The sequence below is a fragment of the Eumetopias jubatus genome, unplaced genomic scaffold (genome assembly GCF_037043125.1).
Source record: "Eumetopias jubatus isolate StellerSeaLion01/CBP00866 unplaced genomic scaffold, mEumJub1_p1.0 scaffold_7, whole genome shotgun sequence".
In the NCBI taxonomy this organism is placed as follows: domain Eukaryota; kingdom Metazoa; phylum Chordata; class Mammalia; order Carnivora; family Otariidae; genus Eumetopias; species Eumetopias jubatus.
Genome location: NW_028274813.1, coordinates 46,345,295 through 46,364,532, shown reverse-complemented (window position 1 = coordinate 46,364,532; position 19,238 = coordinate 46,345,295). Strand labels below are relative to the sequence as shown.

Sequence of the window (19,238 nt, the reverse complement as noted above, 5' to 3'; positions counted from 1 at the left end):
CCCTGGATCTAGATTTCTGTTTCCTTCCCCAGATTCAGGAATTTTTCAACTATTATTTCTTCAAATAGATTTTCTGCCCTTTCTGCCCTTTTTCTCCCCCTTCTCTTTCTGGGGTCCCTATAATGCAAATGTTATTATACTTGATGGTGTCTGAGTTCCCTAAGTCTGTTTTCATTTTTTATTATTTTTTTCTCTCTCCTGTTTAGCTTAATTGCTTCCCATTACTCTGTCCTCCAAGTTGCCAATCCATTCTTCTGCTCCCTCTAGTCTACTATTTATTCCATCTAGTATATTTTTAATTTCAGTTATTGAGTTCTTCATCTCTGGTTCTTTTCTATGTTTTATAGCTCTGTTAAAGATCTTAGTGAGGTCCTCCACTCTTCTCAAGTCCAGCAAGTAGCTTTATGACCATTACTTTAAATTCTCTGTCAGGCATATGACATTTCCATTTTGTTTAGCTTTCCTACTGTGATTTTGCCCTATTCCTTCATTTGCGATGTATTCCTCTGACTCCTTTTTGTTGAACTGTTTCAATGTGTTAGTAAACTCAGCTATGTCTCCTGCTCTTGAAAATAGTGGCTTTATGAAAAAGAGGTCTTGTAGTGCCCTGCACTCCAATGTCCCTTGTTCACCAGAACCTGGCGCTTCACGGATATCTTCTATATGTGTTGCTTGTGTCCTACTATTGTTGTTGAGCTGCTTTTGCCTCAGTGCAGTCATCTGCAATGGCTCTTTGCCAGTGGTGGACAGGTATTAATCCCTGTGTTGTTCGTGGGACACTCTGGGGCCACAATGGGCTTGAGTAGAACCAGGTATTTGCCAGAGATACAGTAGCATGGGGCACTTTCCCTGTGTTGTCCCCTGAGAAGCTTCTGTTCTGGGCAGGGTCTGCAGTCAGATTGGATGTCTGCCCCTATCCCACTGCTGGGGCTGAAGTTGGACTGGTGTGTGGCTGTCTTTCCCTCTCTCCAGTTTATCTATACTGGTTATATAATTTCCTCACGTAAACTCAATTATATGAAATCCTAGTACATGGTACATCAGGAGGGTATTAAGTTTAGGCTACACCTATAGTTGATATTTAAAATTACTATTGCTGGGTTAGCAGATTCAAAAGTGACCAGGAAATAAAATATTTTCTTAAATATAAGGAATTGTAAGAATAACTGTTTATAGTTTGCAACATGAAGATAAAGTATCTTTTTTTAAGGATTTTATTTATTTATTTGAGAGAGCAAGAGAGAGAATGTGCATGAATGGTGGGGAGAGGCAGAGGGAGAGGGAGAAGCAGACTCCACACTGAGCAGTGACCCTGAGATCATGACATGAGTCGAAGGCAGATGCCTAACCGACTATGCCACCCAGACACCCCAACATTAAAGTATCTTTAAGGAAAGTCCAACTTAAAGTGTAACAAATATTTAGCATATTTGTTTTTTAAGGTAAGCACTGCAGCCTAGTAGTCTGACATGATGGCAAAATGTCTGAAAGTAGGCATCTCAATTCTGCTAATTATTTGCTAAGAAAACTATGCAAAGGTCCTGGATGTTTTCAATTGCAAATAAAACTGTATTCTCATATATATGAATAATAAATGCTTTATTATCAAATTAGTATTGATAATAACAGCTAACATTTATTGAACCTTTACTTTGTACCAGGCATTATTCTTTTAATCTTTACAATCCCATGTATTAAGTATAATTTTTATCCCAATTTTATAAATGAGAAAATCAAGACCGAGAACGGTCTGAGAACTTGAAGGTTAAATGGAAATCTCGAATAAGAATAGCCAATGGTCACAATTTCACATAAATTAAGATGTGCAGCAAGCATGGTAAAACAGATACACATGGCACCAAATCACAGATTCAGGCTTTTCTGGGAGTAGCTACAACACCCCAGAGTCCAAACTGTCTCTCAAAGTGTGGTAAGACCAGGTCCTTTTGGCAGAGAAGACAGGACCCAATACATAAAAGTACTGCTCAGTTTGCTTCTTTTCTGCTGCAGAGGCTGCAGGGATAATTTTTTTTTTAAAGATTTTATTTATTTATTTGAGAGCGAGAATGAGAGAGAGAGAGAGAGCACATGAGAGGGGGGAGGGTCAGAGGGAGAAGCAGACTCCCCGCTGAGCAGGGAGCCCAATGCGGGACTCAATTCCGAGACTCCAGGATCATGACCTGAGCCGAAGGCAGTCGCTTAACCAACTGAGCCACCCAGGTGCCCTGCAGCGATAATTTAAGAATAGGCACACTGGTACAAAGAAATAATGGAAACCCCTCAAAGAGTTAGCAAAGGCATTAACAAAATTACATTGGAAGATAATCTCTCAGGAAACTAAAATAATAATAATTCTGGTTCATTCCTCTTGGTAATGAGTTGAGGAATCAAAGCCCTACAAATACTCCTTGTGGACAAGATCTCTGTAAGACTGATAATACTTTAGATTTCACACCTTACAAAGTACCTTTACATACATAATTTTACTTGATTTTTAAAATAAGTATGTGAGGGGCGCCTGGGTGGCTTAGTTGGTTAAGCGTCTGCCTTCGGCTCAGGTCATGATCTCAGGGTCCTGGGATTGAGCCCCATGTCTGGCTCCCTACTCAGCAGGGAGTCTGCTTCTCCCTCTCCCTCTGCCCCTCCCCTTGCTTGTGCTCATTCTGTCTCTCAGATAAATTTTAAAAAACTTTAAAAAAATTAAAATAAGTATATGACATAGAGTAGGAACTATTAATCTCACTTTACAGTTGCAGAGGAAGAAACAAAGACTTGCCTAGAGCCACACCATTAAATAATCAAGGGGGTTGGATTATGAGCTCAGATTTTTGCACCTTTGAACATCACCACCTTTTTTATTATTTTTATTTTTTTAATTGAAGTACTGTTAACACAATATTAGCTTCAGGTATACAACACAATGATTTGACATTCATATACATTATGAAATGATCGCCATATGTCTAGTTACTGTCACCATACAAAAATGGCATATTAACTATATTCCCTAAAATGTACTTTTCATCCCCATGACTCATAACTGAAGTTTGTACCTCTTAATCCCCTTCCCCTATTTTGTCCATCCCTCCTCCACTCCCCTCCCCTCTGAAAACCACTAGTTCCTGTGTCTGTTTCTGTTTTGTTCATTTGTTTTGTTTTTTAGATTCCATATATAAGTAATATCATACAGTATTTGTGTTCCTCTGTCTTATTTCACTTACCATAATACTCTCTACATCCACCTATGCTGTGACAAATGGCAAGATTTCGTTCTCTTTTATGGCTGAGCAATATCCCATTGTTTAGTATAAATATCACACCTTCTTTTTTTATTCATCTATCAATGGACACTTGTGTTGTGTCCATGTCTTTGTTCTTGTAAATAATGCTACAGTAAACATAGGGGTGCATATATCTTTTCAAATTAGTGTTTTCAATTTCTTTGTGTAAATACTCAGAAGTGGAATTACTAAGTCACATGGTATTTCTATTTTTAATTTCTTGAGGAACCTCCTTACTCTTTTCCACAGTAGCTGTACCAATTTACATTCCCACCAACAGTCCACAAGGGTTCTCTTTTCTCCACATCCTTGCCAACACTTACTATTTCTTGTCTTTTTGATATTAGCCATTCTGACTAGTATGAAGTGATATCTCATTGTGGTTTTGATTTGTATTTCCCTGATGATGAGTGATGCTGAACATCTTTTCATGTGTCTGTTGGCCACCAGTATGTCTTCTTTGAAAGATCCTCTGCCCATTTTTAAACAGGATTATTTGTTTTCTTGGTGTTGAGGTATACGTGTTCTTTATACATTTTAGATATTAGCCCCTCATTGGATATATCATTTGCAAATATCTTCTCCCATTAAGTAGGTTGTCTTTTCATTTTGTTGATGGTTTCCTTTGCTGTGCAAAAGCTTTTTAGGTTGATAGAGTCCCAACTGTTTTTGCTTTTGTTTACCTTGCCTCAGGACCATCAAGAAAAATATTCCTAAGGCTGATGTCCAAGAGTTTACTGCCTACATTTTCCTTTAAGATTAACTTTTATGATTTCAGTTCTTATATTTAGGTATTTAGTCTATTTTTAATTTATTTTTGTGTATGGTATAAGAAAGTGATCCAGTTTCATTCTTTTCCATGTAGCTGTCCAATTTTCCCAGCATCATTTATTAAAGAAACTGTCTTTTCCCATTGTATATTCTGGACTCATTTGCTATAATTAACCTTTTAAGTGTGGGTTTATTGCTAGGCTCGCTCTTCAGTGCCATTGATCCATGTGTCTATTTTTGTACCAGTGCCATTCTGTTTTGATTAATATAGCTTTGCAATACTGTTTGAAAACTAGGATTGTGATACCTCCAGCTTTGTTCTTCTTTCTCAAGATTGCTTTGGAAGTCTTTTGTTGTTTCACACAAATTTTAGTTCTGTGAAGATATCCTTGGTATTCTAATAAGGACTGCATTGAATCTGTAGACTGCTTTGTAGTATGGACATATAAACAGTATTAATTCTTCCAATCCATGAGTATGGTATATTAATTCTTCTTTAAATGTTTGGTAGAATTCACCTGTGAAGCCTTCCGGTCTAGGACTTTTTTTGTTGGAAGTTTTTTGATTATTGATTCAATACTGGTATGAGTAATTGGTTTATTCAGACTTTCTGTTTTTTCCTGATTCAGTCTTGGAAGTTTGTAAGTTTCTAGGAATGTATCCATTTCTTCTAGGTTGTACAATTTTTTAGCATATAATTTTTCATGGTAGTCTCTTACAATCCTTGGTACTTCTGTGGTGTTGGTTATAACTTCTCTTTCATCTCTGAGTATATTTGAGTTCTCTTTCCTGATTGAGTCTGGATAAAGGTCTATCAATTTGTTTCTTTTTAAAGAACAAAATCTTAGTTTCATTGATCTTTTCTATTTTTTTTCAGTCTCTAATCATTTATTTCCATTCTAATCTTTATTTTTTCCTTCCTTCTATAACTTTGGGCTTTGTTCTTTTTCTAACTCTTTTAGGTATAAGGTTAGATTGTTTGAGATTTTCTTGTTTCTTGAAGGAGGCCTATATTGCTATAGACTGCCCTCTTAGAAGTGTTTTTGCTGCCTCCCAAAGATTTTGAACTGATGTGTGTCCATTTTCATTTGTCTGCAGGTATTTTTTTATTTCCTCTTTGATTTCTTTGTTGACCCATTGGTTGTTTAATGACATGCTGTTTAACCTCTATGTGTTTGTGGGGTTTTTCTCCAGCTTTTTTTTTTCTTCTAATTTCTAGTTCCATACCATTGTAGTGGGGAAAAAAAAATGCATGATATGATTTCAAACTTCTTGAATTTATTGAGACTTGTTTTGTGGTCTAACCTGTGATCTATCCCAGAGAATATTCCATGCGTACTTGCAAAGAATGTGTATTCTGCTGTTTTAGGTTGAAATGTTCTATATATATCTGTTAAGTCCATCTGATCTGTCATTCAAAGCCACTGTTTTCCCTATTGATTTTCAGTCTGGGTGTTCCGTATCCATTGATGTGCTGGGGTGTTAAAGTCCCCTACCAGTATTGTATTACTGTCAATTTCTCCCTTCATGTCTGTTTTTTTTTTTTAAGATTTTATTTATTTATTTGAGAAAGTGAGAGACAGAACACGAGTGGAGGGGAAAGGGCAGAGGCAGAGGGAGAAGCAGAGTGCCCCCCCCCCCCCCCCCCGCGCTGAGCAGGGAGCCTGATATGGGGCTCAATCCCAGGACTCTAGGATCATGACCTGAGCCAAAGGCAGATGCTTAACCAACTAAGCCACCCAGGCACCCCTCCCTTTATGTCTGTTAATATTTGCTTAATTAGGTGCTCCTATATTGGGTGCCTAGATATTTACAACTGTTATATCTTCTTGTTGGATTGATCCCTTTATTATTGTTATGCCCTTCACTGTCTCGTTACAGTCTTTGTTTTAATGTTTATATTGCCTGATATAAGTATTATTACCCCAGCTTTCTTTTTGCTTCCATTTGCATGAAATATCTTTCCTCATCCTTTCACTTTCAGTCTGTATGTATCTTTAAGTCTGAAGCAAGTCTCTTGTAGGAAGAACATAGATGGGTCTTGTTATTTCATCTTTTGACTGGCACATTTAGCCTACTTACACTTAAAGTAATTATTAATAAGGGGTGCCTGTCTGGCTCAGTCAGTAGAGCATGCGACTCATGATCTTGGGGTTGTGAGTTCAAGCCCCATGTTGGGTGTGGAAATTACTTAAAAATAAAATCTTTAGGGGCACCTGGGTGGCTCAATCGGCTAAGCCTCTGCCTTTGGCTCAGGTCATGATCCCAGGGTCCTGGGATCAAGTTCCATATCAGGCTTCTGGCTGAGAGAGGAGCCTGCTTCTCCCTCTACCTGCTGCTCCCTTTCTGACCAATAAATAAAAATCTTAAAAAAAAAATAACATAAAATCTTTAAAAATAATAATTATTGATAAGTGTGTATTTATTGCCATTTTATTAATGGTTTCTTTTTAAAGATATTATTTATTTAGTTGATAGAGACACAGTGAGAGAGTGAACACAAGCAGGGGCGTGGGAGAGGGAGAAGCAGGCTTCCCGCGGAGCAGGGAACCCGATGTGGGGCTCGATCAGGGCCTGAGCCGAAGGCAGACGCTTAACAACTGAGCCACCCAGGCACCCCTTATTAATGGTTTTCTGGCTGTTTTTATAGTTCTTCTATGTTCCTTCTCTTGTCCTCTTCCCTTGTGATTTGATGACTTTCTTTAGTGTTATGTTTGGATTCCTTTCTCTTTATTTTTTGAGTATCTATTATAGATTTTTGGTTTGTGGTTATCATGACTATGTATACAGTAGTCCATCTTAAGTTGATGGTCACTTAAGTTTGAAAACATTCTAAAAGCACTACATTTTTACTATTTCTCCCACACCCCAGTTTTATGTCTTTGGTGTCATATTTTACATCTTTTTATTTTGTGTATCAATTAATTAAGAGATGGCTGATTTTACTACTTTTGTCTTTTAATCTTCATACTAGTTATAAGTGACTGATCCACTATCTTTATGTTTGCTTTTAACAGTGAGATTTTTTCTTTCATAATCTCCTTCTGGTTATGGCCTTTTCTTTTCCACTTAAATAATTCCCTTTCACATTTCTTGTAAGGCTGGCTTACTGGTGATGAGCTCCTTTAACTTTTGTTTGGGAAACTCTCTCTCTCCTTCAATTGTCACACTGTAACTACAAAATGATTACACCTCATTCAAGCCTATAAAATAGCAATGCAGATAGAGAAGTGAACATAGAGTCTCAAGAGCTCAAAACCTACAACTGAAAGGACCCCTATACCATGTGACCAGAATGAGTGAGTCAGAGATGAGTGGTAACAACACAGAAAGACCTCCTTCCAGATTACATCTTAAATATAGTTAAATTTTCACATTTCCTAGGAAAATATTAAATTAAGACCTAATCCATCTAACAGCAGCCAGAATAGCCAGAATCATCTTGGAAATAAAGAACAAAGTTGGAGGATCAAATTTCCCAATTTAAAGCCAACTATAAAGCTGTAGCATTCAAGACAGTGTGGTACTGGCATAAGGAGGGGAAAAAAAAAAAAAAACCATGTACAGGAATGTTCATAGCAGCACTATTTATAATAGCCAAAATGTGGAGGCAACCCAAATGTCCAACTGGTGGATAAACAAATGTGGTATATCCATACAATGAAATATTATTCATCCATATATTATTCATCCATAAAAAGAAATGAACTATTGATTCATGTTATAACATCAATGATCCTTGAAAATTTAGATACTAAGTGAAAAAGCCAGATCCAAAGGCCACATGTTATATGATTCCATTTATATAAATTGTCTAGAATAGGTAAATCTATCAAGACATAAAGTATATCGCCAGGGAGTGGAGGGAAGGAGAAGAGAGAGTGACTGCTAATGGGTAGGGGGTTTCTTTTTGGGGTGATGAAATGTTCTGGAATTCAACAGCAGTAATGGTTGCATGACCTTGTGAATACACTAAAAACTACTGAATTGTACACTTTAAAAGGATGAATTTTATGGTATGCGAATTAGATTTCAATATAAAAATATCATCCATAGGCAGGTTAAACATCGTTAAAACTGCCTAACTTAACAGAAATGAAGCAGACCACCTGGAAAGAACAGGTGTGCTGCAATGACTGACACTTAAATTAGGTATCTGACTAAATATACACAAATATATATAATGATAGATTCACACTATGCAAGCTGGCTGAGGGACAATATAACACTGAATTGGAGTTTGTACACAAGAACTGTGTGTGTGTGTGTGTATATATATATATACACATACATATTTATATACACACACCCATTTCAGGACTCTGTCATGGAACAATGTCAAAATATAGTTCATCTGGTATCCAATAACAAAATCCTTGGGTAGTATCTCAGGAGATTTTTCATTACATCAAATTTCACACTATTTCCTCAATATACTAATGATCTAGTTTATTACTTCTTACTTAAATTATAGCAACAGGCCTGTTACCACAATTGTACATAAATTAACATATACATCTGTACCACAGATATAAATTCACATATGTTTTAGAAAAGTAGAGACTATGACATATCATAAGCCAGCATCATAAATTGACCAAGATCTATTTTGTTACAGTTCAAAATTCTGGCTCTGGAGTAAAAGAGATGCAGGTTGGAATCCAAGCTTCCTTATTTACTGGTTATTTAACTTTGAACTAGTTACCTAACTCTTCTACAGGTAACAATACTTCCTATGACTCTTAGGAGAATTAAATGAGTTAACACAGGTGAATCACTTAGCATTGTGCTAGACACCTACTCAGCATTCAATAAATGTTAATTACTGTCATTAAATTTAATAAAATGTAATGTAATGGTACTTATTTTCTCAGGGTAATAAATACCACAGAGAAGATTGTTCCATGGACAATGTTATAACATATTAATATCTAAGATACTTACAAACATTACAATTCAACTCATTCTAGCATGTATTAGCTATAATTCATGTTTAAAAATCTATGAAAACACATAACTGGGTGTATTAAAACAGGAAACTTACTGATGTGACTCTCAAGTCCTGCTTCCAGTTTCTTCAGCCACAATAAAAGGTTTTGTTCAGTGATAGCCTGGTCCGAAGGAAATGCAAATACGTGGCCACCTGAATGCAGATTGACTACAACAAGAAGAGGAAGGGGAGGCAGAGCATCAAAATATGCCTGCAAGACTCCTCTTCCAACAGGAGTATTCTTTCTGCAAAAGGGAGCAATTGAACACGTTATTATTTCTCTCTATAAAAAAATTATGAATTTAACAGGTTGTGGAACATTAAACTTTAAATATAGTATCATGTCATTAAGTTTATTTTATAAAAAGAGATCCTAAAAACCGGGCGCCTGGGTGGCTCAGTTGGTTAAGCGACTGCCTTCGGCTCAGGTCATGATCCTGGAGTCCCGGGATCGGGTCCCGCATCGGGCTCCCTGCTCGGCAGGGAGTCTGCTTCTCCCTCTGACCCTCTCCCCTCTCATGCTGTCTCTCTATCTCATTCTCTCTCTCAAATAAATAAATAAAATCTTTAAAAAAAAAAAAAAGAGATCCTAAAAACCAAGAGGTCTATAACTATGTTATTAGTAATCAGATTCTTAATGAGTTTCTTTTAATGTGGGCACTGTGTTTCTCTTAGGGCAAAAAAAAAAAAAAAGGCAGTCAGTGACTATATTCATGAAAACCAGTCATAGTTCAAAGATCTGTCAATTTGGGTTTGATATAATCAATAGGTTCCTTCCAACGTTGAGCCAAGTATCTGATCACATGTTGCCTTAAAAATTAAATGGTTACAAAATATAAAATAACAAGATATTTATAATAAATACTTCTTCTCCAAATAAAGTTGTTTTTCCTCAGGAACAAAGAGAAGGGGTTAATTTCAAATTAAAAACATTTTTTAAAAGTTTTGGTCATACACAGAAACCATAACTTTTAAGATACCTAGGTTTCCTAAAACAGCACATCCCACATTATGGAAAATACTGTTTTACTCTGAGATACCTACAAAGCCCTGGGAAAATTTTGTCTTAAGCAGTATGTTGTACTGTTGGTGAACTCTTCATGGGGAAAAAAAAAATGTACATTGCCTCATTCTTGTAGTTTTTCAAATGAATTAAAAATGTCTTTTCATTTGATGAATTTGAACAATAGATAGTATGTATTTATGTGAACTGCGTTCACAGACATTAAATGTAACACAAGCCACACATCTAGAAAACATAACAGAAAATATTGTTGGTGAATGCACTGAAAATTATTTGTAACATTTTAGGGTGCATTTTAAAAATATAAAAGTACAGAAAAAGGAACTGAAGAAAAATGCCAAAATATCACAATGTTTATTTTTCTGTATTTGCTTCAATGGACATCAATTACTTTTAAAATAAAAAAAATTACTACTTCTTAAAATTTGTATGAGACCAAAAGGAAAAGGTAACATAAGTAAAAATAAATAAGTGGACTACATCAAATTAAAAAGCTTCTGCATAGCAAAGGAAACCATCAACTAAATGAAAAGGCAACTTTTGGAATGAGAGAAAATATTTGCAAATCATCTATCTGATAAGGGGTTTATACCCAAAATAACTAAAGAACACACATAACAGCAAAGAACACAAACAATCCAATTTAAAAATTGGCAGAGGAACTGAATAGACATTTTTACAAAGAAGACACATACAGATGGCCGACAGACACATGAAAAGATGCTCCACATCACTAATTAGGGAAATTAGAGAATGCAAAACAAAACCACGAGGTACCACCTCAACCCTGTTAAAATGACTAGTATCAGAAAGACAAAAGATAACAAATGTAAAGAAAAGGGAACCCTTGTACACTGTTGGTGAGAATGTAAATTGGTACAGCTACTGTGGAAAACAGCAAGGTCGTTCCTCAAAAAATTGAAATAGAACTACCATCTGATCCAGCAATCCTACTTCTGGGCATTTATCCAAAAGAGATGAAAACAAGACAGTGAAGAGATATATGCACTCCCGTGTTTATTGCAGCATTATTTGCAATAGCCAAGATACGGAAACAACCCAAGATGTGGTACATATACAATGGAATATTATTCAGTCATGAGAAAGAAGAAAATCCTGCTCTTTGCTACAACATGGATGGACTCTGAGGGCATTAAGCCAAGTGAAATAAGCCAGACAGTGAAAGACAAATACTACATGGTATCACTTATGTGAAAAATCAAAAAGTCAAACTCACAGAACCAGAGTAGAAAAGTGGTTGCCTGGGACTCAGGGTTGGGGGAAATAGGAAGAGGTTGGGAAAAGGAAAGAAACTTTCAGCTGTAAGATGAATGAATAAGGTCTGAGGATCTAATGTATAACATGGTGACTATAGTTGTGAACACTGTGTAATTGAAATTTGCTAAGAGAGTAGAACTTAAATGTTCTTACTCCCTCCCCATACATATATATAAATATATATATACATAAAATGTGAGGTAATGAATATGTTAATTACATGGAAGAATCCTTCACAATGTATACATGTATCAAATCACCACAATGTACACTTTAAATATCTAACAATTTTGTCAATTATACCTATATACCCCTGAAAAAAAATACCATTCAGCAAAATAAAAAATTTATTGTAGAACAGAATTCAATCTAAAACAAGGTCATCTTAGACCATATGAGGAAGGTGAGTTACTAAACTATCATAACTTATACACTGGTCCCATAATATTAACTCCAAAGATACAGTTAGAGAATTTCATTTCCTAATGAAAATGTAATCATTATAGTTTCTTCCCTTTTACATATTAAAAAATAAAAATATACTTACAGATTTAACCAGCAAGGGGTAAGTGAATCCAAGTGTTTCTCATTTACCAGCGTCAATATTGCTTTTTTATACTGAGGATTTATGCTGCCGTCACTGAATAAAATAAGTAATGGTTTCTGAAGTCTTAAATAAATGGGAAGATTTTCCACAGTGATTTCTGGCTGTTAAAAAAGAACAAACATGGAGAATGATGAGACATAAAATAAAAATAATGTTTAAATCACTCATGCAATTTTAGTTTGTAAAATGTAATTCAAACATATTTTAAGTGGAGATTTTTCTATACTAATAACTATAAATATCAAGAGTTTTTTATTTAAGCTCACTTAATGAGTTATTTCCAAAATAAAGCTAATTTGAAGATAAACGAGTTCCCTGTTTTACAAGGATGTACCACTTCTAATAATTTCTTATGCTAAAATCTGGACCAGATTAGACAACACACATATGACAAACAAAACTCTTATTGTATCTAACATAAAATTTGGGGGGCAAAAATGCTGAGCTCTAAAGGTACAATCCTTCAACATCTATGATTACTTAAAATAAAAATCTTATTTTGTTTCACTATTTATGATTTTAGCATAATTAATATAATCAAAACATGTTTAAACAAATAAAAATATCAGTCTCATTTCTCTTCAGTTTAAGCCCAAATACCAAACTCTAGAATGTACTTTTCCTTATTTAGTTCTCAAAGCCACTTTCCTCTGCCAATTCTCATTTTTCTTCTAATTCTTTCTCTTTCACACTTGCAATCCTCTTCTCACACCTTCCTCTTTCATGACTTAAATCTTAGATCCCCTCTTCTCCAAATTTCCCTATGTTGTCTTCTTATGTTAATTCTCATCCTTAATCTTCTACACAGGTTATATCCCCTTCCAAAAATTGATAGATCTCATCAGGCCAGCAGATCTCCTCACTCTGAACAGATCTGAAACGAGGGGAGATGGAGCCACCACTACAAAGTTCAAAATGTTATGCTGGGTACTGAATCAGAAAGAAGGAAGATACTTTCCCTGCCCTCAAAGCGCTCCTACTCTAAAGGAGGAGAGAGGTAGACAAACTGCTGTGATCCAAGAAAATGTAATGTAGGACAAAATTAAGCTAAAAAAAAAACAAAGTATGGGAGCTCATGGATGATTTTAGGAAGTGATATTTGATCTGGCCTTGGGCAAGAAATAAGATCTTGACAGAAGAAGGTATGTGCTAGAGCCGGGATTCCAGATATAGGGAGCATCGTGGGGATAGGCAGAGAGGTCTGAGAGCATTCATGCCATCTGGGAACAGTGGGAGTGAAGTCTGCCAGACTGAGGCATGCAAGAGGCAAATGTGGCTGTAAGACCAGATGGGAAAATGCCTTGATAGGTGTTCTAGCTCTCAGAAATACTGAGAAGATCTTATATCAAATGAGCGACATGGTTATGCCTGTTTTAGAAAGCTAACTAGAATATGAATCTGTGAAAAGACAGACCGGTGACAGGCATTTCAGGGAAGAAAGACCAAGAGTTCTGTGAATTGAGGAGGAAAAGATCAGGAACTCAGATTTAGGAATCATCAGCTGGTATACTGATGGTAGAAATTATGGGTATGGACAAAATTTCCCAAAGAAAGAACAGCAAAAAGAAGAAAAAGACTGAAGGTTGAAGATGGAATTCTAGAGTGGCCAGAGGGTTGAAGGAGGTATTTGGAGAGGACTGAACTGCAAAAGCCAGAGGAACAGAGAATTTTGAAAAGAAAAAGCATTGTCAATAGTTTTGGTTGCTACTTAGAGAAAAACGTCATCAAACATGGTAATAGGAAGGTGTCCTTTGGCTATCTGAGTATACAAGAGGCTGTAACTTATCCATAATAAAAGTTATAATTAAAGGAAATTAACATATCTGAGCAAAGTGCTATTAAACTATGTTTAAACGTGACAGCCTTGAATAGATCATTGCTTATGTAGTTAATTATCGTGTATTTCAGATTTGGGCATTATTTACCTAGCCTGATTTATCATCAGGTTCATTAAAATAAAAACTGAATGCCATATAAAAAATGTTTAATGTCTGTTCACCCATTTCTCCTTCCTATCCAGATGAAGAAACCAAAGTCTTTCTAGCATCTTAGTGCAGACCAGGAGATGAGCTTGTGGCTGGTTGGCTGGCTGCTACATACTCTAGACTTAAATCTCCAACACAGAGCAGCTTTAAGAAATTTAATAACCTTGGGCTCCTGGGTGGCTCAGTCAGTTAAGTGTCTGCCTTCAGCTCAGGTCATGATCCCAGAGTCCTGGGATCGAGTACCGCATCGGGCTCCCTGCAGAGCAGGGAGCCTGTTTCTCCCTCTCCCTCTCTCTGTTTCTCATGAATAAATAAATAAAATCTTTAAAAAAAATTTAATAACCACTTGAGGGTTTTAGAATTTATGGAAAGGTCATAAACTAAAAGCAAAACAATTTTTATTATAGCTGTTCGGTTTTTAGTCAAACGCTGTAAACCAAAACACTATAAAACTGGAAATACTGCCACAATGCTTAACTTATAAACAGATTCTGATAGTTAAGTTTGCCCCAAGTTTCTCAGCCTTAAAGAATATAATCTTAAAAAATAGATGCCAATTTTTTATCCACCAGTCAAGCAAAGATGAAAGAGTAAAATGTTCTAATCTCTTCTCATGCAAAACAGGAACAAGTATCAGCAGCCTTAAACATGTGCATGCCCTTTGGACTAGCAATTCAAATCTGTGCATTTACCATGAGTATGGAATCATGGAAACACCCAAAGATTACGCACAAGGCTGGTCCCTGAGTAAAACTAAAGACAACTTAAAATTCATCAACAGGAAATTAAATAAATTGTGGCTTTTTTAGCGCAACAGAATATTATATAGATATTTAAAAAAACAGTATGTATATCTTCATTTCTTGATGGAAATACCCCTTATATAAAAAGACAATCACAAAGCTACACATGGAATTTTTTTTTTTATGTTTGAGAAAATATTTCCCCCAATTTAAATTTGGTCAAAGAGGATATGGTTGATTCCAATTTTCTTCGCTTTAATAGTTCTCTGTATTATCTGGGAAAAGGAAGGTAAAGGCTTATAATAATTCCAAAAATATTACACTATGTATATGGTTAAGGAAATATTCATTTAATAACATGTCATTAAATACAAAAATGTTACCTCAATAATTTGGAAAACTACATCCTGAAAATATTAATGATTTGATTTTAATTACAGCCTGTAACTTTAATGGGAAGAAGGGAGGGAACAGAACCAAGGTCACAAAAAGATTTAATAAAGACTACAGCCATTATTCTGAGCCTAAAATGTAATGTTATTTAGACTATCATGGCAAGAAACATAACAACAGGAGGATATTCATTTAGTATTTATAGCTGATAATAATGCTTCTTATGTCACTTTAGAAATGCAGAAAAGGATAAATTTACAATATTCTAGCTATGTTTAATATAAATACAAAAACAACTGAAATTGAGAAATGCAGGTTACAACTGTTATGCCCTTGAATTCACTATTTTCAAAGGAAGCAGTGGAAAAGGCTTTTCATAAGACACTATTTTGTCCCAAAACTGTGTAAGTAAGAATACTAGCTAACATTTGTTGAATGCTCACCACGGGCCAAATATGACACAGAACACCATACAGATGTCTTAGTCTTCACAATTAAGTCTCTGCAGCAGGTGCTATGACCACCTGCATTTTACACATGTGGAACGTGAGGCAGAGAGAGGTTAAGAGCCAGTAAGGAATCAAGCAAGGATCTGAAGCTGGGTAGCCTGACTCTCCAAAATCCATGTGCTTTAATATATATACCAAATTTCAGCCTAGATTAAGTACTTCCTTCAACTGGCCATCAGCTACACTAGTCTCAGCAGTAAAAATAATTCAAAGACCTGTAAACTTTTGGCAGTGGACTGGAGAAGCTGTATGCATGAGTGAACAATGAAACAGAGCAACCCAATGAATCTTCAGCTCACAAAACATCATGCCCTGTGCCAACAAAAGCTGGAAAATGGCATATTAAAACAGACTATTTTTAACTGGTCTAGATTTTATTTTAAATAACATCCTTATTATAAAATATACTCACAAATATTTCCAGTAATGCATCTGTTATTATTTGAACTATGTCTTGTGCAGGGGAGTTAGCTAATGGAATGCTCTCTATTTTGCCTTCTTTGTGTCTGGCCAGCAGCAGGGCAGGAAGGGTTGCAGCGTATTTATTTGACCTATGGAGAAACGCAGTATTAAGATTTCCAATAAAATACAGCAAGTCATCAAAAACATAAACAATTAGCCCCAGCGGTCAGAGTGGGAAGTAGCAAATGGGGAAGCCCTACCACTAAAGAAAAAAATGAACTCAATTTCCCAGCAAACTTATCTTCTGTGTAAGGCTATCTGAAGAAGTTCAGGAGCCTTGACAACCTAAATTAAAAGAAAGCAACAGAAAATAATATAGCCAGATTTTTTTTTCCTCTAGACAACTTACCCATCAAGAAAATGTCTAAACAGGATTAGGAACATACTGCATGGCTCTCAACCCTTTTGGACTGCTCACCATACTGCTGAGCAAGGAGAAAAGTCTTTACTAGAAACCTACCATTTTCCAGGCACTCTTTCAGGTACATTCATTTTTATGTAACCCTCAGAATGGCCCTATAATAAGGCCACTATCACCTGCATTTGATAGAGGAGGAAACCAGGACTCAGAGAGTGATAAATGGCAGAGATAGGATTCAAACCAAGGTGCCCCAGATAAAAAGTCTATGCTCTCTCCACTGTAACCGAGCCCAAATCTGCTCCTTCTTACCACTACTTATGCTAATGAGAAAGGGAAATCACTAAATTAAATAGAAAAAAAAATGCTTGGTGTGAAATGACCCGTGAGGTAGTCACATTTATATCATGTAAAATCTCAACTGATGCTAAAACAAAGTATAGATGTTATAATACTAAAAGCATTAGTAGAGGGTCCAGTCTTCAAATTACCTGAAAGACTCTCTCAGTTGATTAGGTGACCACAGCTAAATGCACCATGACAGCAGAGTAGAAAATAGTGGGTGACTGTCCATGTGTCAGGTGAACAGGTCTCATATTTTCTAAAGATCTGGAGTTCAGTATGATTTCATGGATAGAAATGAAGCTTAATCATAAAGAGCATATGTCATCAGTGTTCAGGATGCAAGATGTAAGCTCAGAAATCACAATTAGGAATATTACAGTCAGGAGGTAAGCGAGACAAATTATTGGGACTTACCAACTCCACTTGCACCTGAAAATAAGCCATTAATGCAGAATGTGATGTACATGTATTACTGTATGTATTGTGTATGCATTAATAATCTCCAAATTTTCAGTTCAGTCCTTCATTCTGAAGCAACTATCTGGTAGTTCACAAGAGTCCTACATTCTACAAATAAAGCAACTAATGTGGGTGAAAAAAGCACCGATTTAGTATATGTTTGCAATAACAAAATTGGGTAGAACTGTCAGGTATAGTTATATCACCTAAAACTCTGGTAGAAATATGAGAAAATTCTGATTTTTATATATACCTTGGTGGCAAATCAAAACCCAGACACTCAAGATGTAAAATTCCCCAAAAAACTTTGATAATTTCAAAGAACCAAAACTGCAGGTAATAGAAACCAAAGAGGAAATTTTTTATAGGAAGATGAAATAGTATGAATCCAAGGTTGTCCCTTTGGGAACTCTAGCCTAAAGCAAAAGAGTATCTAAAAATTCTAAATAGCCAGGTGGTACTTCCCAGATCTTTTTTGAAGAAAATTAAAAATTTAGTTATATTGCTGACCTATTTTCCTTCATCAACTGTGTAAAGACAATATATTATTTTGCAAACTTCTTCCTCTCTAAAATTAGAATACCAACAAACTTACAGTATCAAAACATCATCTTCAGAATAAATTCCAGTGATAACACATCCTTTTAGGTAGTTTCCTGCTTCAGCGAAATCTTCTTTTGCTATAAATACATAGACAAGACAAAAATCTGAAACCTTTAAAATTATGTGTGCTATTCAACTGACAGATTTATAAACGGTTGTAATTTATTATTAATTATTAAGACAAATATTTACAGGTAGACCTCATATAACTTAGCAGTTCTAAAGTAAATCTGTGTTCTTCTTATGACCTTTGATTACTACAGAAATGTAAATTGATATAATGTAATTATGGTTCCCTAAACAAATGTACTCTAAATGTGATTTATCAAATTTATAGCACTCTAATCATAGCACATCTAATCAGTAACTCAACAGAGTTACTGAATAAATATTTGTTGCTTTTTAATCTACTCCTAAAGTAATGGAAACAGCTATCTTATATATAGCCTGGAAAGAGAAGCAGTATGTGAAATGATGCACACATTATCATCACAAAATCTAGAAGTGCCTATATGCACAGAAAAAAATAGAAGGCTAGAAATTCTAGTCCTTTAACAGTATCTGTGTTAGGATTCAGCAATTATGAGGGATTTGTGTCTTTTTATATATCCCATATTTTCTGTAATGTGTTTTTGTTACTTTTGAACTTTGATTAATTTGTGTATCAGTCTTTTTTCATTTGTTAGGATACAGATATTAAAAAATTATTTCAGTAGCTTTCCGAATACATTTCCATAAATAACAGTATATTCTGGATCATGTTAATGAGTATTTTATAACCAAGAAGCAAGTCTGAATTAAATAGTCATAGATTAATGAGAAAAGAACAGAGGTAAACTTATATAAATGATGTATTCTTGGGGCGCCTGGGTGGCTTAGTCGCTAAGCATTTGCATTCGGATCAGGTCATGATCCCAGGGTCCTGGGATCGAGCACTGCATTGGGCTCCCTGCTTGGCAGGAGGCCTGCTTCTCCCTCTCCCACTCTCCCCTGCTTGGGTTCCTGCTTTCGCTATCTCTCTCTGTCAAATAAACAGATAAAATCTTTTAAAAAAAAATGATGTATTCTTGCCAAGTGAAGGCCAAACGATAACTCAGCTCACTGCATGGAAGGTTCATGGCAGTTCAAACAGAAAACCGATGATGGAAGAATTGAGTCATAAAGCATCTAGTACTCTGGACACGTTGAACCCAAGAGATCTGTACCTAAGCAGTCAGTACTGTATTCACGGTGTGAGTATCAGCACTGTTACCGTCTGGTAACCACAAGTTTTGTTCTTTAAAAAGGATGCATACTTTCCACAAGATTAAGAAACACTAGTGGCACAGTCAGCCAGGAGGCAGCATTGAGAGCTCATTTATAACCTTGAATTTAATGAGAAACTATTACTCCATGAAAATGTTTTCTTCGGCCTGTGTTACACCAAAGTA

General features: G+C 35.7%; 1 protein-coding gene across 1 annotated transcript in view; it reads right to left on the bottom strand.

Moving 5' to 3' along the window:
• The window catches only part of TXNDC16 (thioredoxin domain containing 16), a 115,614-nt gene that overhangs the window by 12,188 nt on the left and 84,188 nt on the right, over positions 1-19,238 (bottom strand). The window contains exons 17-20 of the mRNA XM_028099704.2: positions 17,801-17,885; positions 15,994-16,132; positions 11,892-12,052; positions 9,097-9,287 (exon numbers count right to left, since the gene is read on the bottom strand). Of these exons, the coding sequence (XP_027955505.1) occupies positions 9,097-9,287; positions 11,892-12,052; positions 15,994-16,132; positions 17,801-17,885 (576 nt within the window). The remainder of the gene's footprint in view (positions 1-9,096; positions 9,288-11,891; positions 12,053-15,993; positions 16,133-17,800; positions 17,886-19,238) is intronic.